A 26,620-nucleotide genomic window follows, 5' to 3' on the forward strand; every position below is an offset into this window, starting at 1 on the left:
GAAGCGGTCCATGGCGAGTGCCCTGATGTTGCAGGAACGGGCACACGCCACAGATGGGGCCTGATATTCTTAGAGAGCCGGTAGTGAAACACTCCCCAGCACGTTGCTGTGTATGCACGTGTGCATCTGTGTGCAAACGCGTGTGTGCACACGGGTGCCTACAACAGAGACGGGGGTGTGATGCCAAAGGACGCTCAGGTCCAGGATGGGCCAAAGGTGTGGGGTTTGCAAATGCGACGCTAGATTCTCTACATGATTTCCAGGCACAAGCGAACCGTCTGGATTTAGCCACTGACCGGAGGGCATGGCACTAAACTGCACAGATTTCACAAGGAGGCTCCCATGGGGTAACGAACACCTCTTCCTGCACGGATAGAATTGGATCTGGGCAAATAACACAAAAACATGATTAGACCAGCCTTTCTGGGGGATCAACACAATTACCCAAAATTTGGACAAAAGGCATGCCTTTAAGATCATTCTAGGGGAGCAGTTCTCCAACTTGAGTGAGCATTGGAATCACCTGGGGAACTGGCTGAAACTCGAGATTGCTGGGCCCGGCTTGGCTCCGTGGGCTCATAAGAGGAGGGGCCATACAAGGCAGACCGTGCAGTCAGAGAGCTCCCCGGGACCCTCACTGGCACATCAGGAAAGAAGCTGCTAGCCCTCAAAGCCCATGTGAGCCTAAAACACCTAGGACCTTTCTCTCTTTTTCTTCTGAACTTTTAACTGAAGCTCCATTTCCCTCTGTATGGCTCTCCACCAGCCTCCACTTACCAGCAACCCACATGGGGGTGTCCTGCATGCCGAGTGACTGTGGACCAGCTCTGTCCAGGCAAGCCAGCACACGTCACCAACCACAGGGCCATGACCCCATCTTCTCCAAAGGAGTTTGCATCCCAGCCAGGGGGAGGGGGAGTCCTCCCAAACTGGATCTTCCTTGGTTACTCTCATGCAGCCCTGCCGTCTTACACTTCATGGTTGTTTATACTAACTTTTCAAATTATTGTGTGGTTTCTTTCCTTGATCGAACCCTGATACGCCTTATGTTCTGAAACCTTGCTATACCCATTAGTTACAGCAGCTGTTTTGTAGATCCTAGCTGGCTTTCTACATAAACAATGATGTCATCTGCAGAGACTGTTTTACTCTGACTTCCAATCTTTGTGCCTATTATTTTTTCTTACCTTATTTCAATAGCCAGTACCTCCAATAGGATTTGAATGAAAGTAGTGAGACTAAGGACCTCAGTGTTTCTGAGTTCAGAGAGAAAGTGTCAATAGTTCGACCATTAAGTATATTGTTTAGCAGATAAGAGAGTTCTTATTTTGCTTACATTTAAAAAAAAATATATCCTGAATGATAGGGGTGCCTGGGTGACTCCATCAGTTAAGCGTCCAACTCTTGGTTTCAGCTTGGGTCATGATCTCAAAGTTATAGGATCGAGTCCTTTATAAGGCTCTACCCTCAGTGTGGAGTCTGTAGTTTCCCTCTCCCTCTGCCCCCTCCATATATATATATATATATATTTAAATCCTGATTATTAAATTCTGCCAAATGCTTATAACTACATTTCTTTAAAACCACATTGAATTTTCTTTATTCTGTAAATACAGTGAGTTATAGTAATCTTCAAATGTTAAGCCAACCTTGAATTCCTTAAGTAATCTCTACTTGGTCATTGTGTACTACCTTTCATATTGATTTACTGGATTTGCTAATATGCGTGAAGTATTTTTGTATTTGTTTATGAGGGATATAGATCCATAGATGTCTTTGCAAAATCTTTGTCAGATTATGGTATTAAACAAGTTGGAAAGTATTCTCTATTTTTTGATAGAACATCTTTATGTTTGTTAGAATTCACCAGTTAAGACATCTGGGCCAGGAGTTTTATTTGTGGGTAGATATATTTTGTAATTTAAAAATTTTCATGTATTTAATATACAAGGCCACTAGAATACTACATTCCATTTTCTGGGTCAGGTTCAGTTCAGCTGAATTATCCAAAGAATGTGTCATCTCATCTACATTGAATTTTTGGCATGAAACCATTCATAATATTTTTACTTATTTTACTATTTGCAGACTCCAGAGTGATAACTGCCTTTTCATTCTTAATTTGGGGTTTATTTTAATATGCCTAGAAAGGGGTTCCCAAATTTATCTTTTCAAAAAGCTAACTTTTTTGGCTTTGTTAATTTTTTTCTCTAGTTTTTAATTTTCTGTTTATTTGTTATTATTTTCTTCCTTCTACTGAATGGGTTACTTTGATACACATGTATATCAGATTGGCTTATGAGGGTGAGAAGCACCCCTCCGGTCAATCAGCTGTGACCAGGATTGGGGTCAAATACACATACACACACATATATACACAAACACAGTATACAATATAGACACGTGTATATACATATATATAGCTTAAGTTAGAACATTAGTTATTGATTTTAGACTTTTTATTTTATTTTTTATATAAGCATTTAGATTTTCCTCCAAGCACTATTTTTTATTGTTTCCCAAATGTTGATATATATATTTCTAAAGATTTTATTTACTTGACAGAGATCACAAGCAGGCAGAGAGAGGGGGGGAAGCAGGCTCCTCACCGAGCAGAGAGCCTAATGCAGGGCTCGATCCCAGGACCCCAAGATCATGACCTGAGCCAAAGGCAGAGGCTTAACCCACTGAGCCCCCAGGAACCCCCCAAATGTTGATATTTTGCATGAGTCTTCAGTTCAAATTATCTTCTCACTTCCGCTATGATTTTTTTCTTTGACACATAAATTATTTAGAAAGCGTGGCTCCTTTTTCTTTCTTTAAAAATTTTTTCAGGGGTGCCTGGGTGGCTTAGTGGGTTTAAGCCTCTGTCTTTGGCTCAGGTCATGATCCCGGGGTCCTGGGATCGAGCCCCACGTCGGGCTCTCTGCTCAGCAGGGAGCCTGCTTTCCTTCCTCTCTCTCTGCCTGCCTCTCTGCCTACTTGTGATCTCTGTCAAATAAATAAAAATTTTTTTTTCATATATTTAGGTTTTCCCTAGATAGGATTTTTATTACTACCTTGATCCCATTGTCATAGTCACATGATTTCAAATCTTTTGAACTTAGTGGAACTTATTTTATGCCCCAGAATCTGGTCTATATTGGTGATCACATCATGTGCAGGTGAGAGGAGTGTGTTTTCTGTTGTTGGGGGCAGTACTGTGTAAGCATCACGGAGGTCAAGTTGATAGGTAATGTTGTTCAGATTATCTATCACTTTACCAACTTCTCATTGAGCTGGTCTTTCGGCTGCTGAGATAGGGTGCCCAAATCTCCAGCCATGATTATGGAAATGCCTGCTTATCCCTCAAATCTGTTGTGGGATTTCTTTGTCCAGGTATCTAAAATCCCATTATCAGGTGCATTCCCATTTATGACAGCCACGTCCTCTAAATAAACTGACCATTTTGTCATTCTAAAAAGGCCATCTAGATCTAGTAATACTGTCTTAAAGTCTGTTTTAGGTGGGTGGGGGGCTGAGTGAAACAGGGGATGGGGATTAAAGCGTACACTTGGGCACTGGGGGACGTATAGAATTGCCCAATCGCTGTATTATACACCTGAAACACTGTATGTTAATTGTACCAGAATCAAGATAAAAACTTAACAGAAAAATGAAAAATAAAAGTAAACCAAACTAAGTTCCTTAAAAAGTAAAGTCTATTTTATATATTATTAGTAGAAAAACCCTGGGTTTCGATGATCACTGTGCATGGTATGTCTGCTTTTGTCCACCTTCAACCTCTCTCAATAAACTGTACATGGTTACGTCTACCTTTCACACCCATTTGACACGATCTGCCCTGCCTCGTAACTGTAGAGTTCAGTACACTAACTTTAGAAGATAATTACTGACATGGTTGGATTTAGGCTTACCGGTTTATTATTTTTTTTGCTGTTTGTCCACTGTCTTTCTGCTCTCACGTTTATCCTTTCTTGCCTTCTTTTGGATTTTTGAAAATTGTTTGGAATTCACTTGCAACTCACCTATTTTTGAAGCGGTTATCTTTTTGTATTATTTTTTGGTAGCTGTTCCAGGGCTATCATACACCTGTACCTTTTTAGTTTACTTGGGATGACTTCTGTCCCACTCTGCATAAAAGGTAGAAACCCTGAACTCCTGTTAATAGTTAAGGACCTTTTCGTTCCTGTTGGACCCAATGCTACAGCTACTGTTAAGTATAATATCTACCTCTATCATAAAACCTATAAGACAACTTAATAACTTTTGCCTTAAGCAGCCCTGTTTATTTCTTTAAAATGAAGAGGGAAATGGATTCCTTTATATAACCCAGATGTTCACCATTTCCAGTGATCTTCGTCATTTCCAAAATATCCAGGTTTCAATCTGTTCTCATTTCCCATCACCTTGAAGAATTTCCTTTGGCATTTTTTCTGCAGTGCAGGTCTGCCAATGAAAAGAAATCCTTAGTTTTCTTTTACCTAAAAAAAAAGGTGTTTTTTAAAAAAATTATGTTCAGTTAGCCACTGTATAGTACATCACTAGTTTTTGACGTAGTGTTCAATGATTCATTAGTTGCGTATAACACCCAGTGCTCATCACAACACGTGCCATCCTTACTGCCCATCACCCTGTTACCCCCTCACCCCACCCTCCAAAAAGTTTTGATTTAACCTTCAGTCTTAAATATTTTTGGCTGACAGAGAATTCGGGTTTTGACACTTTCCCCCTCCTCTGAGCAATGCAGTATTGTTCCTTTTGAACTGTTCCTTAGTATCGTATTGGAACAAGATGTTGTTCCACTGTCTTCTGGCCTTCATAGTTTCTGCTTGTAAGTCAGGTAGTCTCAACTGCTGGTCTTCTGTTTCGTTTTTCTCTGGATACTTTCAAGATTTCCTCTTTGGGGTGCCTGGGTGGCTCAGTGGGTTAAGCCTCTGCCTCTGTCTCGGGTCATGATCTCAGGGTCCTAGAATCGAGCCCCGCATCAGGCTCTCTGCTCAGTGGGGAGCCTGCTTCCTCCTCTCTCTCTCTGCCCGCTTCTCTGCCTACTTGTGATCCCTGTCAAATAAATAAATAAAATCTTAAAAAAAAAAAGATTTCCTTTTTATCTCTGGTAATCAGAAGGCCCACTATAGCATCCCTGTGTGTAGTTCTTTGTCATTTATCCAGCTTGGGGTTCACAGATGCTTGAATGTGAAGGTTTATGTCTCTCGCCAAATTGGAAATATTTTCAGCCATTAATTTTTTTTTTTTTTTTTGGTGCTCGAGTCTCTCTTCTCTAGAACACCCATTACACGTATATAAAATATTCTGATATTGTCCCACAGGTCCCTGAGGCTCTGTTCATATTTTTTTTCAATCCTTCTACTCTTTATTTTTTATTTTTTTATTTAAGTAATCTCTACACTCAATGTGGGGCTCAAACTCACAACCCCAAGACCAGGAGTCACACGCTCTTCATACTGAGCCAGTCAGGTACTCCCAGCTTACTCTTTATTTTGTAGATTATGTAATTTCTATTAGGCTACGTTCAAGGTCACCAACTCTCTTCTGTCATCTCCATTCTCCTATTAAACACAGCCAGTGTTTTTATTTTGCTTTTAGGAGTTTTTTTTTCTCCCGGTAATGGAGATGACAGAATATTTCAGATATATATTTCAGATATTGTATTTGGTTTTCTAGAATTCCCCCCTTTGTTTCCTATGATTTCTATGTTTATCTTTTACTGAGATTTCCTATCTTGCATTTATGGTAAGCCTATTTTCCTTTACATACTGAGGATGTGTGTAACAGCTACTGTAGCATCCCTGAAGTCACTCCAAACACCCTTATCACTTTAAGGTTGGTGTCTGTTGATAGTTTTAGAGTACACTGCATGTTCTTGGTTCTCCATATAATCATTTTCATTGTGTGCTGGACATTGTTACTACTACGTCACAGAGGCTCTGGGCTCTGCTGGAGTCAAGCCCCAGACGCTGTCTATTGGGAGCGCAAACGTCAGGCTGGGTCTTTTATCCAGAGCTGGTGTCTGTCCCACACAGGTGTGGCTCAGCAATCAGGCAGAACTTTGAGCAGGGAGCATGCACAGAATTCAGGCTCCCCCGAGCTGGCTTTCTCCTGTGTGGAATTCCCTACCCACTTTCTAGTGACTGTTGTTTTCCCAAACTCTGTCCTCTGTTCTTCAGGCCAAAGAGACTGTGAATTTCTACTGGAGATAAAGGCGCTCGAACAGAAGTGCCAACTTCACCCTGGCTCAGCTTCAAAGCTACATAATGGAAGCTCATCTGTGCCATTGACTTTTCTAAGCGCAGACTTCCCTCCAGCATCTGTCCTTGTTCGTTCTCCAGGGCCTTCACGTCATTGCTCGCTTTCTTGTTTGTTTGTTCTTTTGTGTTCTGTCCAGAGCTCACAATGTTGTCTGTGAAAAGGTCAAGTCCTGTAGACGCAATTCAGCCACACTGGAAACTGAACACTTACATATATAAAACATGACAGAAACAGTTAAGGACCCTTTGGTGTCTCTCCTCTCTGAGGAGTCTGGTATGTCTCCTGCCCATTCACTTTTTTGCAAAGACATTTCTATGTATATTGTTCAAAAAGTGTAACACTGGGGCGCCTGGCTGGTTCAGTGGGTGGAACACGCGACACTTGATCTTGTGGTTGTGAGTTTGAGCCCCTTGGCGGGTGTAAAATTACTTAAAAATGAAGTCTTCTTTAAAAAGTGTAATACTGGGGACACCTGGGTGGCTCGGTGGGTTGGGCCTCTGCCTTCGGCTCGGGTCGTGATCTCAGGGTCTTGAGATCGAGTCCCGCATCGGGCTCTCTGCTCGGCGAGGAGCCTGCTTCCTCCTCTCCCTCTGCCTGCCTCTCTGCCTACTTGTGATCTCTCTCTGTCAAATAAATAAATATTTTTTTAAAAAGTGTAATACTGTACAATTCATGAACTGCACGTAGGATGGGGACCTTTCAGAACTTTACACAAGTGAGAACACACAGCATTTATCATTCCCTGGTTTCTTTTCTCGTCTGGATGTACTATGCAGAGACCCACCCACGCTGGGACACACAGATCCGCCTCATTCATGTTTACTGTTTGGTCACGTGGATGCAGCTCTTTGATCTGCCGTTTCTTCTACTGACGGACGCTCGGGCTGTACCTAATCATTTGCTTGGACGAGAACACGGCGGTGATGCTCTTGCCCCGACCTCCTCGGTTCCCTGCCTGGACACGCGATTGCTGGGGCGGCTTCAGCTTGCTGAATTGCTCCCCAAAGTGACCAGACCAATGGGTACCTGCGCCGGCAGTGGACAAAAGTGCCCGTTCCCAAAATAAGAAAGTGGTTATCTACGGGCAGGAAAATTTCAAGTGATTTTTACCTTCTCTTTCTACACTTCCTGTCACTGAGTTTCTTCTCCCTTCTGAGCAGCAGTTCTTACAACACAACAGCAGACCTTTTGTGATCAAAGCAGCAGAACTTGCCCTTCCTCTCCCAACCTCTCCATGTCAGGGAAGACACCACCCTCAGCCGCCCGCGGATCTCAAGATGAGAAAGCTGGGAGGTGCCCGGACTCTCTCTTCTGTCCCCTCCTCGCACCTGCCTGTGTCCTGTGCACACTGCTTTAGCCCTAAATACGCTTTTTGGCACATTTCTTTGCTTATTGCCTCCCCAACCATTCTGCAAGCCCCTTGAGGGCGGGAAGTGCATTCTCTCGTCTCTGTATCTGTGAGACTGGGGCTGCCTGGCCCAAAGCAGGTGCTCGAAAGCACACAGGGGACTGCAGAGTGGGTGCTGCCTTCGGCACTGTACCAGCGAGAAAAGGCTCGAGGAACGTACCCTGCTCACCCACCCACAGTGGCGGGGGCAGAACCCCCAGAGGCAGAACCTTCTGACTTTGAACTCCCTGTGCAGGCCGAATGACTGGCCCAGGGCCACACAGCTGGGACTCTCAGCTGGCGGCAGAAGTGAGGGTGCCCGGTCCTGGCTCCCCGCACCGTGACGGCAGCCTGGCTCTCTCTGGGGCGCACCGGCCACTTGCTTTCCCATCGACTTTCATGTTCTGGATGGGATTCAATAATTCATTGCGGATATCAGCTACAAGTTCTGGGCAGCCTGCCTAATCTCCGGAGTCACTTAAAATCTTTGTCGTTCCTGCAAAAGTGAATGTTTGAACAATTTATTCCACACATCCTGTCAACAGAGACACCCTGGAGTCCTCATTTCCGCATCACATTTCACGGTGTTACACTGAAATGCGCCACACGTGCCTGCCACACATTAGCGCCGTAATCGCTCTCCTTTGCTGCGGAACTGACAGGGAAATGGTGCTTTGATACAAGGAAGGGTGACAAGGCCACGCGGTGCTGAACCTGGGATTCCGCAATTATCGCTTGTGAAAGGGAGATGGTTATCAAAGCAGCCGTAGGAAGACGTCTCCGGGCCGCCTCTCGGAGTCAGGAAATTTGAGACCTACGTTTCAGTGCCGCGCGCCACACCGTAAACCCTTCTGCGGAATGCACGGACTTGATTTAATGTCGTTGTTAATTCTGCTGTTCACAGCGGTGCGCTCTTAAGGGACCCATCATTTTTATTTCAGGTTGTGTTTTGTTTTTTTTTCCCCTTTCCCTGGCAACAGAGCTCTGAGGCTTTTCTGGGCTTGTGCTGAACTGTGGGAGCACAGACCCCCTCCCTGGGGCAGGGGAGCAGACGGTGGGCAGCTTCCCCAGAGGCTGGGGCTGCGTCTCAGCTCTCCGTGCCTGGCTGGGGCGGGTCAGAGCGGGAGGGCTGGGTTTGACAAAATAGAGAAAGGAAGAAGAGGAAGAAAAGAATAAGGCTTTGTGGCAGAACAGGAGAGAAAGGAAACCCTGGTCACTTTCCAAGGGCATGAGGGGACCGCTCTGGTCTGGGTTAGCCGAGGGCACAGGAAGGAGCAGGACAGACAGAGCAGAGTGGGGGGGTCAGGGAGCAAAGCAGAACCAGGCCACACACAGTAGGGACCCAGTGGACGGAGACACCTGCCCTTCGCTGGCCTGTGACCCCACATCGCCAGTCTGCTGTCCTCCAGCCTCCGACCACAAGTGACCTGACGTCACAGAGCCTTCCTCTCCCAGGGAAGACGTGTTCAGTAAGCAGGAGGGACCCCCTTGCAGCACCCTGTGACCCTGAGGTACCTCCTCTGGTCTGGAGACTTGAATAAGATCAGTGTCCTTATGAACTGGACGGATGGCCAGGACCCAGGGGTGTCGGGCTACAACCGTGACACAGGACGGATACGTGTCAGCGAAGTCTCAGAGAAGGGAGCGGGACACTTTCCCACTCTTGGGTCCAACCGATCCTCGGGGGCGTGTCTGCCGTCCACGGACAGGTGCCGGGAGATGGCCCCAAGGTCACACATCCCCTTCTTCAACGACAGAGAAGACGAGACAGGAGCGGCAGAGAGCACACCAGCAGGTCAGGGAGGGGAGCAAACGCCGCGGGGGTGAGAAGAGGGAGCACCTGCTCGCTCCAAGCTCCAGGACAGAGCCCGGGCCAGTCCCGGGACTCACACGGGCACCGTGGGGGTCAGCACCGCGCCCTGGGCCTGGACAGGCGGATGGGACATCTGCAGTGGACGTTTGTTCTCCGTGCCCAGCAGCCCTCCCCTCCCCCGCGCAGCAAGAGCCTGGGGCACGTAGCATAGCGTCTGATACGGCGCTGACACTCGGTGAAGGGTGGCGGGAGGCCTGTCACATTCGGCCTGTGCCCCCGCACCCCAAGCCCCTATGTTGAGCCCTAAACCCCAGGGCGGCTATAACGGAAGTGGTGGCCCTAGGGGAAGTAACTGAGGGTAAACGAGGCCATGAGAGTGGGCCTGGGTCCACGAGGGTCAGCGTCCTCGTGAGAGGAGACTGCAGAGGGCTGGCTCTGCCCCAGCTCTCCCTGCCCTGCCACGCACCGACACCGGGGGAAGGTGGCTGCGGGCAAGCCAGGAAGAGGGCTCGCACCTGAACCTGTCCGCGCAGATCTCGGGCTTCTGGACTCCAGCCCGTAAGGAAGAAACGTCTGCTGTTGAAGCCCCCAGCCTGTGTCATGACGGCCTAAGCAGACTGACACATCGGGGATGCCAGCCCGCCCTCACCCCAGCCCAGGTAGGGGCGGGGCACCCGGCTCAGGCCCCGGCCAATCAGCATGGACCTGGCCACAGCCACGGCAGGGTGGCCATGGGACCCAAGCCTGTCCAGCCAGGGTGAGTCTGGGGGCTCTGTGCTGGGAATGCGGAAGCACCTGCCTCCACCGTACCTGAGCTGGAAACGGGTGGCTGCCTCTCCCCGCGTGGAGGGCTCAGCCCGCCGGACACTGCAGGGCTGGAACGGGACCGGGGCCTCTCAGCAGGCTGACCGCTCTACGGCCCCAAGTCTCCGCCCTCCTCATGGTCAACCTCCGCCAAACAAGTTCTCAGAGCCCTGCCACAGCGACCTCGGCCTCGGACGTGACACCGGCTCTGGGCACCAGCCAAGGCTTGAAAGCCACACGCACTTGTGCTGCCGCCTCTGTCTGCCCAGGAGCACGCCCCGCTCAGCCTAGTAAGGGAAGGCGGCACCTGCCGGGGAGCTGCGTCCTCAGAGCTGACCTCCCGCCAGCCCGACACCCGCCGAACCATGCCAAAGGGCCAAGAGTCAGAACCCCGGCTGTTTGCTGGAAGGTTTCCTAACAGTTTAATGGCAAGTTCACGAAGCACAAGGAGCGTGAGAGCGTGTGCACTCGTGCACACACACACACACACACACACATACCTTTGACGTGGCATTTCTCGCCCTAGTAGAGCGTCCGGGCCACCGTCAGGGGCTGTGGAGGCGTGGGGGGCTAGGTGGGGCCCCCAGAGGGTCTGGCACCGCCTCTGGTGAAGGGGCCGCCCCGCTCACCTGCCTTGGGTGCTGGCGCTGAGCTCCCCACGGGCCTCGGGTGCCTCAGGGGTGCTGAAGACCTTCTCGTAGTACTCGATCAGCAGTTCGGTGAACAGGTTCAGAGGCACGAGGGCGCTCAGGGAGGACGCCCCCTGCGATGGCCAGATTAAATTCAGCCCAAAGACGCATGCCAGGTTGGAGCTGTTCATTCTGTTAAAAATGCACTCCCGGGACACCTGGAGGACACACATGAGACCAGGAGAGTGACGGTGGGTTCTGTGCTAGGGCCTTGTGCAGCCAGCACCCTGCTCTGGGCCTCAGTTTCCCCGTCTGCAGAAGGAAGGGCTCGGGCTTGATGCTCGAGGGCCCCTCTGGCTCTGACAACCTATGAGCTTCTTCTGGAATCTCCTCAGCACCAGTCTTGTCTACTACTCCAAAGGACCGGGGAGGTCCCCTCGGGGCAGGGGGCGGGGGGTGCCTCCAGGATGGTGGGTGCAAAAGCATGGTGTTCAGTGTCACCCAGCCAGAGCACGTCTCCGATATCCAAAATTTGGCCAGTGAGTCGGACACAGTCAAGACTGACCAGCACGCAGGGGTCATTGGAGGACTGGGGGCGATGTGGGGGCAAGAGCTTGCCTTATAGCACTTAGAACCCCAAAAAGGATACGTCACCCATCTTACAGATGGAGAAACTGAGGCCCAGAAGGTGCAAGGGACTTGCTCAAAGTCATGTAGCCAGTAGGTGGCTGGGGAGGGGGGGGCATCAGAGGGCATGGCCTGATCTCTTCCTTGCCTCCAGGGTCCTGGGGGCATCCATGAATCAGAAGTAGGCAACGCAGAGCCTCGGGGGTCACAGGAGAGCACAGAACTGGAGGGGTTGGGGAGAACTGCACTGGGATCGATGAGGATGCCCAGACCGCCCAAGCCTCGTCTCTGGGAGACACGCAGCCCCGAGCCCCTGCAGGTGTCCTCTGGGGGCCAAGGCTATGCAGCGCCAAGCCCCAGGGGACATATTAATGCCAGCAGCATGGCAGAGGACAGAGAAATAAATCCATCTCTAGTTCATAAAAAAGTAGAAAAAAAGATGACGATCACTTAGTTTTTGGCTTCTGAGAAATAAGGTCAAGTGACAGAGAAGGAGAACGAGATAGCTTATTTTTTTAAAGTGATCTCTACGCCCAACATGGGGCTCGAACTCATGACCCCAAGATCAAGAGTGGCCTGCCCTACCGAATGAGCCAGGCAGGAGTCCCCTAAGTTTACTTTTAAAACCAAGAGGTGGTAAAAAAACAAACAAACAAACAAAAAAAAACCACAAACAAAACAAAACAAAAACCCAAAAAACCAAGAGGTGGTGTTTGATGGACTTCAACAGGTGACACTGGCCCTGCCCAGAGGTCCCCTCCCCTCCACTGGTCATCACATTCCCAGGCCACCTGCCAGGCAGCAGGGTTCCCACACAAGCCCCAAAGACCCAGAGCAGGCCCCCGCCGTGGTGTCGCCATGTGGGTGGAAATGTGCCCTGCGGCTGAGAGCCCCACAGCCAAACCAGCTTCATTCACACCTACACTGCACACGGCCTACAAAGGGCCGGGAGGGAGGAGTGTTCCAGGAAAGGTCGGATGACAGAGGGTCGTGGGTCTGGAAGCAAAGGGAGCGGCCCGTTTGGATCTGTTGAGGTTTTCCCTGCCGACCCCAGAGACTACTACTCCCTGCCCGAGGCGTGGGGAGCTCAGCCCGGACCCCGAGCCGGGACAAGTGCTTCCCTCACTGTTCATTTTCTCACCCCGTGTAGGGGGCTGAACGGCAGCCCCACCAAACAGACGTCTACCAGGAACCTGAGGATGTGACTGACCTCAGTTGGAAAGAGGGTCCCTGCAGAGGTAATCAAGGGTCTCAAAGTGAGATCATCCTGGATTACCCCGCTGGGCCCTACACGCAGTGACAAGCATTCTTGTAAGAGGAAGCAGGACATCTGTACAGAGAGGGGACGAGGCCGTGTGGGGACAGGCAGGAGCGAGGCGGCCACAAGCCAAGGGACATGTGAGCCACCAGGTGCTGGAAGGGGCAGGAAGGACCCTTGCCTCGAGCCCCCGTGGGAGCACGGTGCTGTGCACACCTCGATTCTGGCCTTTGGGCCTCCAGGACCGTGACAACACGTTTCCATTGTCTGTAGCCGCCCAGTCGGTGGCACCGCGTTATGGAAGCCCCAGGACACAAGCGCACCCGGTGACTCGCTCCTCCCTCAGGAACGGCCGGCTCTGTCCGCTCACTGTGCATCGGGCTTCGTGCCCTGGCCTGGGAACCCTGCTCCTCCCTCCACAGAGAGCCCGTGCGGGAGACGACATGGGAGCAGGGGACCTCAGTCAAGAAGTTCCCATCAGTAAGCGAGGGCAGCCATGTCGGGGGGCAGCAGGGGCGGGCACCAGAAGCAGAGCTGTTGCCTGGTCAGGCCTTGAGGTCCTGCGAGCCAGGGAGACCCCAGACCCTGCTTTGTGTGGGCACCATGAGCAGGACAGGCCGCCTGGGCCAGGCACAGAGTTTGGGCCTCCCCCCTCCCCTGCTGCCAGGGCCCCACTTTGCCCACTCACCTCATGCAGGAAGCCCATGAGGTAGCTGAGGACAGTGCGGTTGTGTTCTGGAAGGCTCTGCAGGATCTGGCGGCAGCGGGTCACCCGCAGGCTGCTCTCCACACCTACAACGGGACGGGGCTCCTCCTGAGTCCTTCCCAAGGAGACAGCACGGACGCAGGGAGGACAGCTCTGAGGACAGACTGTCCCGATGTTGGGCCTGGATGCCTCACTGACGTCCGGGCCATGTAGCTGTTCCCCACAAAGCCCCCCTTCCGAGAGCTCCAGTCCCTTCTTTACCCTGAAACTGCGGCTGTGACCTCCCAGAAAGCGCAGGAAGCCGAGTCACTCACTTCCTAGCGGGAACGGTCTAGCCCAGCGGTCCACGAACCGCAGCCTGCGGGCCACAGGGGCCCCATTCGTCAGTACAGCTGGACTGACACAGAGCCACCCCCTCCGTGTGTCCATCCTCTGTGGGGCTTCTGCCGGACGGCAGAGCAGAGGACGGCAATGCGGATGGACCCACAGAGCCTGAAAGACGGTCTGGCCCTTCCCAGAAAGTTCGCCAAGCCTGCTGCAGACGGATGTGAACTGTGACTCCCGCGGCTCGGGGCCCCAGGCCCTCCGGGTCTGGGTGAGGCTGTCCCAGACTCAGACCCCCCACTTTCCTCGGAAAGAAACCCTCCACTGGGCTCCGTAAGCTGCGAGTCAAAGCGGAACCACAGCGACTCTGCGGTAGACACGCGTGTGCACGTCCTGCTCCCCCAACACGCCCACCTCCTCTGGCCAAGCCTTGGGCAGGGCCACCGTGAACACCCTGTGCCTTCCAAACACAGCCACTGCTGAAAGGCAGGGACTTCCCTACCCGTGAATGCTCCTGTCGGCCTCTTAATAAAAGCTCTTCTTTTGTGAACTCAAGCCCTCGTGGGTAATGTCAACAGACAGAGCCCCGTGAAGTTAATATTCCCAAGAAACCAATGAGCTTGGAGGCTGCCCTCTTGGTGCCTGGACCTCAGCTTCCCAGACTCAATGTCATCTTTCTACGAATTATGGTCCCAGAGTGGGTCCTGGTACCAGGTCCACCTGCAGCTCTCACTACAGTCCCTTCGAGAAAGAGCCCTCGGGGGTGAGCAGGAGGGGGCCGCCTGCAGACTGTCATAAAGCGCTTCTTGTGGGCCATGAGACACGCCACGTGTTTTATGCACACTGAATCCTCAAAGCAACCCCCTGTTCTATACCAATGAGGAAAGTGACCTCAGAGAGGTTAAGTGACATGCCCAGGGTCACGGAGCTAACACGTGTGGACGCCCAGACTTGGAGCCAGATCTGTCTGGCTCTAAGCCAGTCCTCTTAACCTCCTCGCTGCAGACCAGATGGCTGTCCCGGCTATGACTTCCCTGTGCCCTGGATAACGCAGGCCACCCAGAAAGCCCATTCCTCCCGAGTGCACCCCGGAAAGCCTTGCTTTCATATCCCTGCAAGGAGAGACCCATCCCCTCCGAGCAGAGGTTCTAGATGAAACAGCGGACACCCAGCGAATTTTGAATTTCAGATAAACAGCAACTCTTACTTACACTAAAAAAGCAATCATTGTTGACTAGAAATTCAAATTGAGGTGAACATCCTGTATTTTATTTATTGCTGAATCCGGGTGGGAGAGGCCTCCCCCTTCATTACAGAGCCTCTGCCTCTGCGCTGTTGATTTTGGGGCTGGGGGTGGTTTGTTATACTCCGAGCTTGTGTTATTTCCATCATAATTGCTAAAAATTCTCAGCGTCTGCCCCCACCCAGCCCCACCCCCTGGTGCAAAAAGGCCAGAGGGCGTCAGTCACACTGCGAAGCCCTCCCCTCTGCCCTCCTCCTGCCAGTGCCCCCTCTGCTCTCCTTCAGGGGAAACACCGACGCCCACCTTGAGACACGCTGCCTCTGTGGGGTTCTGCTCCCGCCTTGGGTCGATGACATGCCTGTCCCTGCAGCTAGCCTGGCCGTGGTGGCCTGGCCTGGCCGTGGACACCGTGGCCCACTGTGCCAGACTGCGAGCAAACCCTACCCCCCCAGACTGGCCCTCGGTGGGCACCCCCAGGACAGGCACCTACTGGTGATCCCGAGAACCTGCTCATAGGCCCTGAAGGTCAGCAGTGGTTGGGGCAGCTCTCACAGGAAGGTCTTCAGGATCACGGCGGGAACGTGGATGTCGCCAGAGTCATCAAAGTTCACCGGCTTCCCTGGACAGAAAACGTCATATCTGGGTCCTGACGGGGTTGGGGATCCGGCTTCCCGGGGGTGGGGTGCCTCAGATGCAAATGGCTTTAAAACTCCTGTGGGGAAGAGCTTTCCTGGATCCGGGCGTGTCCCTGTCCCGGGCGTGCCCCTGTCATCTGGGGCTGGGGCCGCTGCGGCCTGCCCTCCTCTGCTCTCCAGAGGCCTGGGCTATTCTGGGGCTGAGGTGGGGCGGGGTAGCCACTCTACCCTGGGATTTGGGACTCTGCAGCCCTGGAGGGCGGTGCAGGCCGGTGGGGGGAGGTGCTCAGCGCGAGGGGTCTCTGGGCGCCGGACTCACCTTGATTGTAGAGCCGCTGGATCTCGCGGATGGTGTGGACGCTGGCCGATCTCCGGAACAGGCCCTCAGTGCGGAGTCCTATGGAAGGAAGACCTCCAGGCATCTCACAGGTCCCAGCACATCAGGTTTCTGGAACATTCCATGACTTCTGCCCACACATCACCCTCCTGCGGCTGGCAGGGCATGCTCTCCAGCCGGGTTCATTCCCTCCCACCCCCACCGTCCACCAGCCCCACCTTTATTCCTCAAGCTTCATTTCCCAACCCCAACGGATGGTCTACTTCTGCGGCCCCCAGGAAGGGAGACTCTCGTCAGACAGTCCTGGGGTCCAGCCCAACTGTGTTATTCCAGCTGCGTGACCTCAGAGAAAGCACATGGCCTCTCTGAGCTCGGCCGCCCTGTCTACAGAGTAAGGCCACGAGCCCGGGGTCTGAGGGCCACAGAGAGGATCCACGGGACGAGGCCCGCGTCCAGAAGGCTCCACAGGTGTTGCCTCCCCGTGTTCCCACTGCTGTGTCTACACAGCTGACCCATCCAGTGTGGTAGCCACTGGCTGCCCAGGGTGATGTAAATTTACATTTAAGTCGTAAAAATTAAATAAGATTAAAAATCCAGTGTCCCATCATGGGAGGGACCTAGGAAGTGCTCGATCGTGCTATTGGCACCAGCAGCCAGAGGCTACTACGTGGGTCGGCGAACACAGAACGCAGCCAAGTCTTAGAGGATCGCAATGGGCTCCCCTCCCAAACTCTTCTCTCTTCTGAAGCTGAGAGAGCTCTTCAGCATTCTACATCCGATTCCGATCAGTCTCCACGGAGCCCTTCCCCGTCTTCGCGGGTTAGTTTCCCACGGGCACCACGGACCTGCACAGTCCAGCTTCTCCGGCCCCACTGCCTGCTCTGCCCCCACCTCCAGCCTCCACTCTGCCCCACACTCCTTACTACTCCCGGCCTTTGCATGTGCCGTTCCCTCTGTGTGAGTGACTGGTCCCTCTCTTTTTCTTCTGCGAGACTACGGTAGGGAAAGTTCTGAGATGGCTTCCAATTCCTGGACCCTGTGGTACAGACGCTTTCTTCCTGGTATTCATTCAAACACTAGTCTACGTGCTCCAGAGAAGGGACTCTGCAGAACTCAGGTCCAAGGCAGCTGACCCTAAAAAATGGAGATTATGTGGGGCAACTGGGTGGCCCAGTGGGTTAAGCCTCTATCTTCATCTTCAGCTCAGGTCATTATCTCAGGATCCTGGGATCGAGCCCCGCATCAGGCTCTCTGCTCAGTGGGGAGCCTGCTTCCCTCTCTCCATCTCTGCCTGCCTCTCTGCCTACTTGTGATCTCTGTCAAATAAATAAATAAAATCTTTTTTTAAAAATGGAGATTATCTTGGGTGGGCCTGACCTAATCAGGCAAACTTTTAAAAAGGGACCAGATTTTTCCTGGCAACAGAGTGCTGGAGCATGGAGGCTGGGATCTGACAGGTGGGAAGGTGTGTTGGTGGAGGGGGAGAGCACAGGGGAAGGGGAAAGTGTGCACCTCTACAAGAAAAAGAGCTGACAGCCCCAAGGAAACAGGCATGTCTGCACAAACTGAATTGGGCTTACAGCCTAACGAGTGTGGAAGTGGATTCTTCCCCAGGGCCTCCAGGAAGGGACACAGCCTGGCCAATGCCTAGAGTTTCGCCCTGTGAGGCCTCAAGCAGACTGGCCCCCGAGCGCCCTGACTTCTGACCTACAGAAACTTCAAGAATAAATTCATGCCTTTGAAGCCACTAAGCTTGTGGTCACTTGTCATGCAGCAGAGGAAGCTGGTCCAGTGACCCTCGGCCCAAGTGTCCAAGCTCAGGTCCCCTGATGTCCAGGACAGCTCAACCCAGCCCGTGTGAGCACCTGGTCGTCACGAGTGTGGTGTTAACGGAGGAAAACGTCGCGGAGTCTCTTGGTTCCCACCATGAGCCCCCAGAACAGGGGCTGGGAGTTGCGGTTACCATGGCAACCCCAGTGCCTCCATCCGGGCTCAAGACAGGGAGGCGCCCAAAGAGCACACGCTTAGTCATGTACTCGCTCAGCAAACACACACGGAGTTCCTGCTCTGCGCTGGGTTTCTCGTTCGATTTCGTACTAAAGGAACGGAGAGGTTCGAACCAAGGAGACGCCCTCTCACGGTTTCTGACTCGCGGTCGTGAAGCACTATCTTCTGTGCGTTTCCGAAAGACGGAGCAGGTGGGAAGTGCTGCCAAAGTGGAGACCATTCCAAACGACCACCACAGCGTCCTCCAGCCCGAGAGGGAACACGCAGTCCTGAGCACGCCCGGTCACGGAGCACCGGGGAGCACCGGGGAATCAGCAGTGGCCCCCACGTCTCGTCTGTTGCAGCCTGCACCCCCCCCAATCCCCGGCACCTGCACCTGCGGGTCCATCCCCCGCCGGCAGTCTGTCCCACCCACAGAACCATTCTCACCGAAGGCACCCGCCCCACTGGGGAAGGCACCTGCAAAAAAGCTATCTGTCGCGTCATCATTTATGGGGGGCTCTACGTGTATCGTGTCATTTAGGCCGCACAGCAACCCGTGCTTCAGGTACTGTTACCAACTGCATCGGGCAGATGAGGAGACAGAGGCCCAGAGAAGGTAAGTAACTGCCCAAGGTCACACAGCCAGTCCACAGTGGAGCCAGGATTCAGACCCGGACAGTCCACGTGCCTGAGCCCAGCCCATCCTGGTCAGCCTCCCGGTGCGGCTTCCACCCCCTCCAATTCCCTAGTCTGCAGGGTGCGCAGGACAGGAGTCGAGCCCCCAGGGAGGTGCACCCAGAGGTCCTCGCGCCCCGGGCGGAAGCCAGCTCTCACTCACCTTTCTCTCTCAGGTACGTCACCGTGAACCTCAGCACAGGAGGGATGAGCTCCCCTTGATTTTTGTCCTTGAGGCTGAGGGGAAAGAAGAGGAAGTAAGTGTTTCCTGGGCCTGACAGGAGACTCTGGTCCTCTCCACGCCGCCGTGAAAACACAGGACCGAGGAGCCGTGCAGGGGGAGATATAGCCTCGGTGCTCAGAGAGTCAGTGTTCTGGTGCCAAGAGAGACGCAGGGGTAGGAAAAAGGATAATGCGGCAGCGGAGGGCTCCACTGAGAAGATGCCTGTGACACAGGGGAGACCTGGGGGCTGGGAGGGCTTCCCATGGGGCAACTTATGAGTAGGCTGTGAGGGATGGGTAGGAGCCCGTGGGGGACCAAATAGGGAGGAGCGTTCCAGGCAGAGGGGAGTGCACAGGGCAGGCCTGGAGGCATGGGATTCGGTTGTGAGGACAGACCCAGGAGACCCAGACCAGATGCTGACCCATCAGATAACACGCCGGACAACACCCAGCCTCTTACTGCGCTCGTCTGATAGAGATTTGCTACACAAGGCAACTTGAAAACACAGAAACATAAAAGAATGGCCCTCCCAGACACACAGACACACAGACACACTCCACCCCAAAGTTAGCATCTGAGGCCAGAGCCGCCCACACCGCGCATTGCACTGCCCCCTTTCCTCCTGTGTAAAATGTTTTTCTCTCTCCTCATCTGACAGATGTTCTCGCCCGGAAGGCAGCATCCTTGGGAGACCGTGTCGGACAGAGGGAAAGGGCTCTGAGGTCAGACACACTGGCTGGAGTCCTGCTCCGGCACATTTTAGCTGAGAAGAGCAGGGGCGTTGTTCCTCTTAGAGAACATGTTGTCCAAAGGTCAGTTAGGTTCGTTTGGCTGACCGCGCTGTTCGTGTCTTCCAGACGCTGGTCTTCTACCTATCAACCGTTCAGAGCAGGGTACGGATGTCTCCGCGTGGAATTGTATCTGCTTCTTTCTGGGTTCTACTAGGTTTTCCTTCGTGTATTTAAAAACTCGGTTACTAGCCCATGCACTTTTAAATTTATGTCTTCTTTATTATTATGAAATGTCCCTCTTTGTCCCTGGGCTTTTCTTTTTTTTTTTTAAAGATTTTATTTACTTATTTGACAGAGATCACAAGCAGGCAGAGAGGCAGGCAGAGAGAGAGGAGGAAGCAGGCTCCCCGCTGAGCAGAGCGCCCGACGCGGGGCTCGATCCCAGGACCCTGAGATCATGACCTGAGCCGAAGGCAGCGGCTTAACCCACTGAGCCACCCAGGCGCCCCCTGGGCTTATTTCTTGTTCTGAAACACACTTTGCCTGATATTAATAGTTACTCCAACTTTCTTTAGGTTGGTGGTTGCACGGCTTAAGTTTTCCATCCTTTCACCTTAAAAAAAAAAAAAAAAACGTTTATTTAAGGGCGCCTGGGTGGCTCAGTTGTTTAAGCGTCTGCCTTCAGCTTAGGTCATGATCCTGGGGTCCTGGGATCAAGGCCCACGTCGGGCTCCCTGCTGAGTGGGGAGGCTGCTTCTCCCTCTCCCACTCCCCCTGCCAATGTTCCCTCTCTTGCTGTGTCGCTCTGTCAAATAAATAAATAAAATCTTTTTAAATACATGGCACCAACAGCATCCACAGGCCTCCGAGTGCCCCACGCTCCGTGGGCAGCTGGTTTCCTGGTGTCTCTTTGCTGAAGCTCTATGTCCGGGATGAGAAGCAACAACCGAGCCAGCTGAGAGGCCCTGATGACAGCCGCTGCCTTTGTGAGTCCTGTCGTCATAGGAACGTGGGTGGACACCCCCCACCCCTGTCCAAGACTTGGCTTCCCGTGTCCCTCTGGAGTAGAGTCTGGACAGTCCCCTCTGTGTCCCAGGGAGGGAGGAACATGGTGGACGGAACGAGCGGCTCTCTTCCTCCTCCTGCTTCCTTTGGGAGCCAGACAGAGCTCCGGCCCTGCCCTGAGGAGGTGGGTGGCCCGAGGCCAATCTCTCAGCCTCCCTAGCTTCTGTTTCCCCAGATGGAAAGCTGAGGTACTGGACCACCCCCGCCCCAGGAGCGGCAGTCAGTGGTGAGGGATGTGGAAGGCTTGGTTATGTTCCGAGTCAAATGTACCAACAATTCAAATCACTGGAATGCCAGGGCCTGAGTGGCCTCCCAGGCCAGATATGGGTGGCCCGTTTCATGGGAAGACACGGGCTGGGGACACTGCAGGGACCGGCCCAAGATCTCCCAACGTGACAGCCTGGGTCTGTTCAATCCAAAGTCTGTGCTAGTTAACAGTTTGGGGAGGGGTCCCCCCCGAGACCTGTAAAATAGGCCGGATGGACACTGATGAGCAGCCCAAAGACCCCCTTGCCTACAGCTTAGCCCATATTTCCTCTTTCACAAGCGGGCTGTCAGGGCAGGGAGGTGCCCGGGGTCCCAGAAGTGAGGGGTCCGCTCGCAGTCGCGGGGCCCCCCAGCCCAGCAATGCCTCCTCGCCCGGGCATTCAGGGTGCACAGACTCTAGCCGGGCGTCTTGTGGTGAGCAGCTTGTGGTCCTGGCGTTCCATTACTACTCTCGACGGCACAGAAAGTCCCGCTGAGGATTTCTCCTCCATCCCTGTCCCCAGCTGCTGGCTCGGAGAGGGGCTGCTCAGCCCACTGAGTCAGGGAGGAGAATGACCTCTGCCCAAGGGGTTCTGGATAAAAGGTGCTTCCTGGCCGGGTGAAGGCGGAGTGCCCAGGACAGCAGCGAATCCTGTCCTCCCACGACCCGCCCTGTGCATCCCCAGGTGTGCAGGCCGTGGCTAGCCTCCGCAAGGGGGCACGGAACATTAAACCCACACCCTGAACTCAAGTTCCGAGGCACACGCCAGGTGCAGGGGCTCTTGGGGGCACAGTGCTGTTCCAGGCCCGCAGACCCCAGAGGGCACCAGGGATTCTCGCACGTAATTCTCGTGTGTAGCCCCTCCCCTTGGGGGACATGCCTAGAGTTATTCAGAGCATGTTAGTTCTCTGGTTTTGCATGCCAGGAACACAGAAAGGAAAAGAGACTGTAGAAATAGCCTGAACAGGGAGGACGGGCTGGCCTGCCTTGCTGGGACCCAGGCTTTCCCACCCGTCCGAGACGCTCCTTCATCTCTCATCCCCCTCCTAGTTCCGAAAGCAGGACAGTGGCTGCAGCTCAGCTCACGTCGCTGACCTGGGGAGGTCTCAGCCGCAGCGGGGGCCGGGAGGTCCCGGGCACCGGCAGAACTGGGGAACGCAGGCGGATACCCCAGGAACCACAGCGTGCGGAGGACCAACGTGCACCAGCACGCCCACCTACCGCCGTGACTGCGGGCTACGTCGCTGGGCCGCATTGGGACAGAAGACAAAGCAGACTCGGAGAGGGAAATTACGTTATCTGAAGCCAGAGAGCTGAGGGTTCAAATCAAAATTCGCTTCCCGAGCCCTGTACTCAGAAAGACCATAGCCTCACACTGTGGGTTGGGTGTCTGGTGGGGTTAACCCACCTCGGCACAGCTGGCCCCTGTGGGAGGTGAAGGAAGAACTGGAAAATTTGCCCCCAAAACTCTAACGGGGTGGGGTTTCTAGCAAGTCAAGCCGACCCATGTGACTGAGAACCAGAGCCTGAGGACCCTATTCCCCTCCGCACAGGCCATTCCCAAAGAGTGGCAACTTCTGTTTACTGGACAGCCCGCGGCGCAGGAGGCCAAAGACGAGTGAACCCAGGCACACAGCGAAAGAGAAGGGAAAGCTGGACGCCCATCACCTCTTAACTCATGAAAGCAGGCCCCGGCTCAGCCAAAACCTTCCGTTCTGGGAGAGACACAGCTGGAAGAGCCACGCGTTCCTGCTTTCAGGGGACCTCTGAATCTGTCAGCCCCAGATCCCATTCCTGCACATATGAGAGGAGGCGGAGAGGTGGGGGTAGGGGGAGCACCTGCCCTTCTCCCATGAGTCTGAAGATCCCACAACCCCTATGAAGGAAAGATTTGCTCTGATCCGACACAAACTTTTGCAAAAAACATAAGGGCCACGAAGCTAAGTCAAAGACACCACAATGGAAGGTGGCCGCAGGCCCGTGTTTCTGAGGAATACAGGCACCAAGACACCCACAAAATACCAGCAAAGCAATCGAGTTACATGTGAAAAGATGATCTACCACAAACATCGTGGTTTATTCCTAGAATACAAGGTTGGTTCAACACAAAAATCAATCCATGTCATCACTATATTAACAGAGGACAAAAGCAGGGGTGCCTGGGTGACTCAGTGGGTTGGGCCTCTGCCTTCGGCTCAGGTCATGATCTCAGGGTCCTGGGATGGAGCCCCGCATCAGGCTGTCTTCTCAGCGGGGAGCCTGCTTTCCCCCACCCTGCCTGCTGCTCTGCCTACTTGTGATCTCTGTCCATCAAATAAATACATAAAATCTTTTAAAAACAAAAACAAAGGACAAAAGCTATGTGATCTCAATAAAGGCAAAACAGGCATAAGACGCAATCTCACACACTTCTTGGAAAAAAGAAAAACAAGACCTGACCACTCAGCAAGCTAGGGATGGAAGGGCTTCTCCTCCAACGGCAGAGGGTGTCTATGAAAACCCTCAGCTACGACCACATTGAATGGGGAAAAATCATAGCCACTTCCCAGTAAGAACAGGAAAAGACAAGGATGTGCGTGCTCTACCCAGTGGAGGGTCTGGTCAGTGCGATCGGGCAAGCAGAGGAAATAAAAGGCATCTGGAATGGGCAGGAAGAAGTAAAACTATTTCTATTTGCAGATGACATGATCTCGGATATAGAAAATACTCAGAAAATTCACAGAACGTCTATTAGAACTAATAACTGATGTTGGGCAGCAGGACAGAAGGTCAGGGTACGAAAATCAACTACATCTATTCGCTAGCAGTGAACAATCCAAAAAAAGGGAACGCAAAAAATTTCATTTACAACTGCATCGCAAAGAACAAAACACTTACATAGGTTTAACAAAAACAGGTGCAAAATACAGAGACGGGGAGCCATAAAACTTCACTGAAAGGAAAGGAAAAGATCCACCTGTGAGGAAAGACTTCTCGTGGTTCACCAACTGGAAAGTGTGGTTTGGGGAAGACGGCAGTGCTCCCCGAAGGGATCCGCAGAGACAGCACGATCTCTGCTGAAATCCCGGCTGCCTTTTTACGAAATAGACAAGCTGATTCTGAAGTTAACATGGAAATGCAAGAGACCCCAAAGAGCAAAAACCATGTCGAAAAAGAAGAACAAAGTCGGGAGACTCACATTCCCGACTTCAGAACTTAGTACCAAGCGACAGTACTAAAGACAATGTGGAACCAACATGGGCTGATGGACGAGAATCAAGCGTCCGGAGATAAACCCTCACACTCACGTGCAATCGGTATATGACAAGGGAGCCAAGGCAATTCGATAGCAGAGAGAATGGTCATTTCAACAAATGGTCCTAAGTCTGTGTGGAGTCATCAGGGAAGGCTTCCTGGAGGAGGGGAAGATGAAGGAGAAATGAGAGCCGGCAAGCCGGGCAGCGGGGACTGGTTCACACGGTCTGCACACCTTGTTGTGAAGTTCCCCCGGGCCTGGAGGTGAGGAGAATATGGTTTTAGTTCCACTTACGGGGAAAGAAACTGGAGTGAGTTACGTCACTGGCTCGACTTCCCCAAGCTGGGACCTGCATCCCCTCCATTACCCAAAGGAGGCCCTCATTTACCTGCCCTCTTCCCCCTACCCCACAGCTGCCCAGAGAGAGCTGTACGGAATGCACACGTGCCTTTCTCCCTCTTCGGGGATGGCGAGGAGCAAAGCTAGCTTGACTCTCAGTCTCCCCCTTAACATATTAACTTAATTAGCTTGTTCTAAGGTGATAGCTTTCTGTTGTGTGCTTCTGAACTTAACTAAGCAAATTAACATTTGTGAATAGGATTTGGTTATGAATTTTAATGACTTCCATTCATTCATAGTCCAAATTACATATTTGGTGCTCTACCTAATATGTTTATTGCCATTTTATTGTAGTCATTTGCAATGAAACAGCATAAAATATTAATTTAAAGAGGCAATCCCACGGATTAGCGCTCAAAGTGGCACACACGGCATGTTCTTCAGAGGCTGTCCCGTGATACTCATCGTTCCCTAAAGCTGCAATGAACTGGGGGCGCCGGGTCGGCTCTGCCGGTTGAGCAGATGACTCTTGGTCTCGGGGTCGTGAGTTCAAGCCCCGCAATGGGCGTCAAAAAAGAAGGGGCGCCTGGGTGGCTCAGTGGGTTAAGCCGCTGCCTTCAGCTCAGGCTGTGATCTCAGGGTCCTGGGATCGAGTCCCGCATCAGGCTCTCTGCTCAGCAAGGAGCCTGCTTTCCTCTCTCCTTCTCTCTCTCTCTGCCTACTTGTGATCTCTTTCTGTCAAATAAATAAATAAAATCTTTAAAAAAAAAGAAAAAGTACAACGAACTGATTTTTAGTTACAAGTGGCCCCAGAACCAGAGTGAACCGAGGCCTTTATAAAGGACATTTCTAATACCCGTCTTCGGTCTGCTAACGGAGAAGGCTCCAGCGTTCAGATGCTCTGTGAACACACTCTGAAAGCGTCTGTCGAGACGGAAGGCCGAGGCTGTGTCCCCCGCTCTACACTCGGGTCGATGGCGCTAGGAATCCAGGAGTCTGGTGTGTTTTGTTTTTTTATTTTTCATTTTTAAAATGTTATTGGACAACACGGAGACAGAAGTGGTTCTGAATACAATCTGAAAGGCCCTGTTGGGGTCGCCAGGCTAAGGGACGGATAACGGAAGCACCGCGGGCCTCAGGCGTGGCCACCGAGGACCCCTGTTACCAGCCAGCCGCTGCCCCACAGGCCAGGCTGAACGCGAGAGCGGACAACAGAAGCCTCAGAAATACGGAGCCCACCTGGGCCCCTTGTCTGAGAGCTGAGTTCTCACAGCACCCCCAGGTCGCCCCCCCGTCACTGCAGGTACATCCCCGGCTGCCTTCCCCGGCGGGCCACCAGTCACACCCCTGAGCCGGAGTGGGTCACACCAGCACGTTTTTACAGCGTGTGAAGAAGTAAAATCTGGTAAACGTTTGTTCCGGATACTATGTGGTAACACCATATTTGCACGGACGCTGCATTCCCCAAGTGCTTCTGAAGGTCTCTTCAAGGGAACCCCCTTGTGTGCGTGTCCGGGTGGGAGCCAGGGCTCTAGAGCCATACTGTCCTGCAGGCCACCGGGGACCATTTAAGTTCACATCCGTTAAAATGACATAAAGTTAGAACTTCAGGGCCTGTGCCACACCAGCCACAACGGGCAGTGTGGACCACGTCTATCATTGCAGAAAGTTCTGGAAAATGGGGCTCATCTTTAGCTGCTGAGACCCACCTAAGGTGTGGACGACTCCCACCTCCTTACCCACACCTCCTTACCCGTGCCAGCCCCACCCTCAGCTCGACCCCCAGCCCCCAAGCCCCTGCGAGCCAGAGCCAGCCCCCGTGGCGTGCTCTGGGAGCCAGGTGTCCGTACACCTTCCTCCCCCACACACTTCTCCCTGCCGGCTCTTAGCTCCCTGTGCTGCTGCAACTAATTACTCCGGACATGGCAGTTCCGAATGACAAGAGCTTACGGTCCTAGCCTTCTGCAGGTGTCAGAGGCTAAAACAGGTCGATGGGGCTGTGTTTTGTACAGAGGCTCGAGGGGAGAACCCGTTCCTTACCTCTTCCATCTCCTCGGGGTCACCTGCATTCCCTGACGTCACT

The 26,620-nt window shown here is 52.7% G+C and overlaps 1 protein-coding gene across 1 annotated transcript in view; it reads right to left on the minus strand.

Moving 5' to 3' along the window:
* Positions 1-10,870: 10,870 nt before the first annotated feature.
* Positions 10,871-26,620, minus strand: part of ARHGAP8 (Rho GTPase activating protein 8) — a 55,017-nt gene continuing 39,267 nt past the window's right edge. Inside the window, 5 exon segments of the mRNA XM_032882797.1 lie at positions 10,871-11,121; positions 13,477-13,580; positions 15,552-15,680; positions 16,016-16,093; positions 18,861-18,934. Coding sequence (XP_032738688.1) covers positions 10,900-11,121; positions 13,477-13,580; positions 15,552-15,680; positions 16,016-16,093; positions 18,861-18,934 — 607 coding nt within the window. The 3' untranslated portion in view covers positions 10,871-10,899.

This window comes from Lontra canadensis, unplaced genomic scaffold, assembly GCF_010015895.1.
Source record: "Lontra canadensis isolate GAN:19392208 unplaced genomic scaffold, GSC_riverotter_1.0 scaffold84, whole genome shotgun sequence".
NCBI lineage: Eukaryota > Metazoa > Chordata > Mammalia > Carnivora > Mustelidae > Lontra > Lontra canadensis.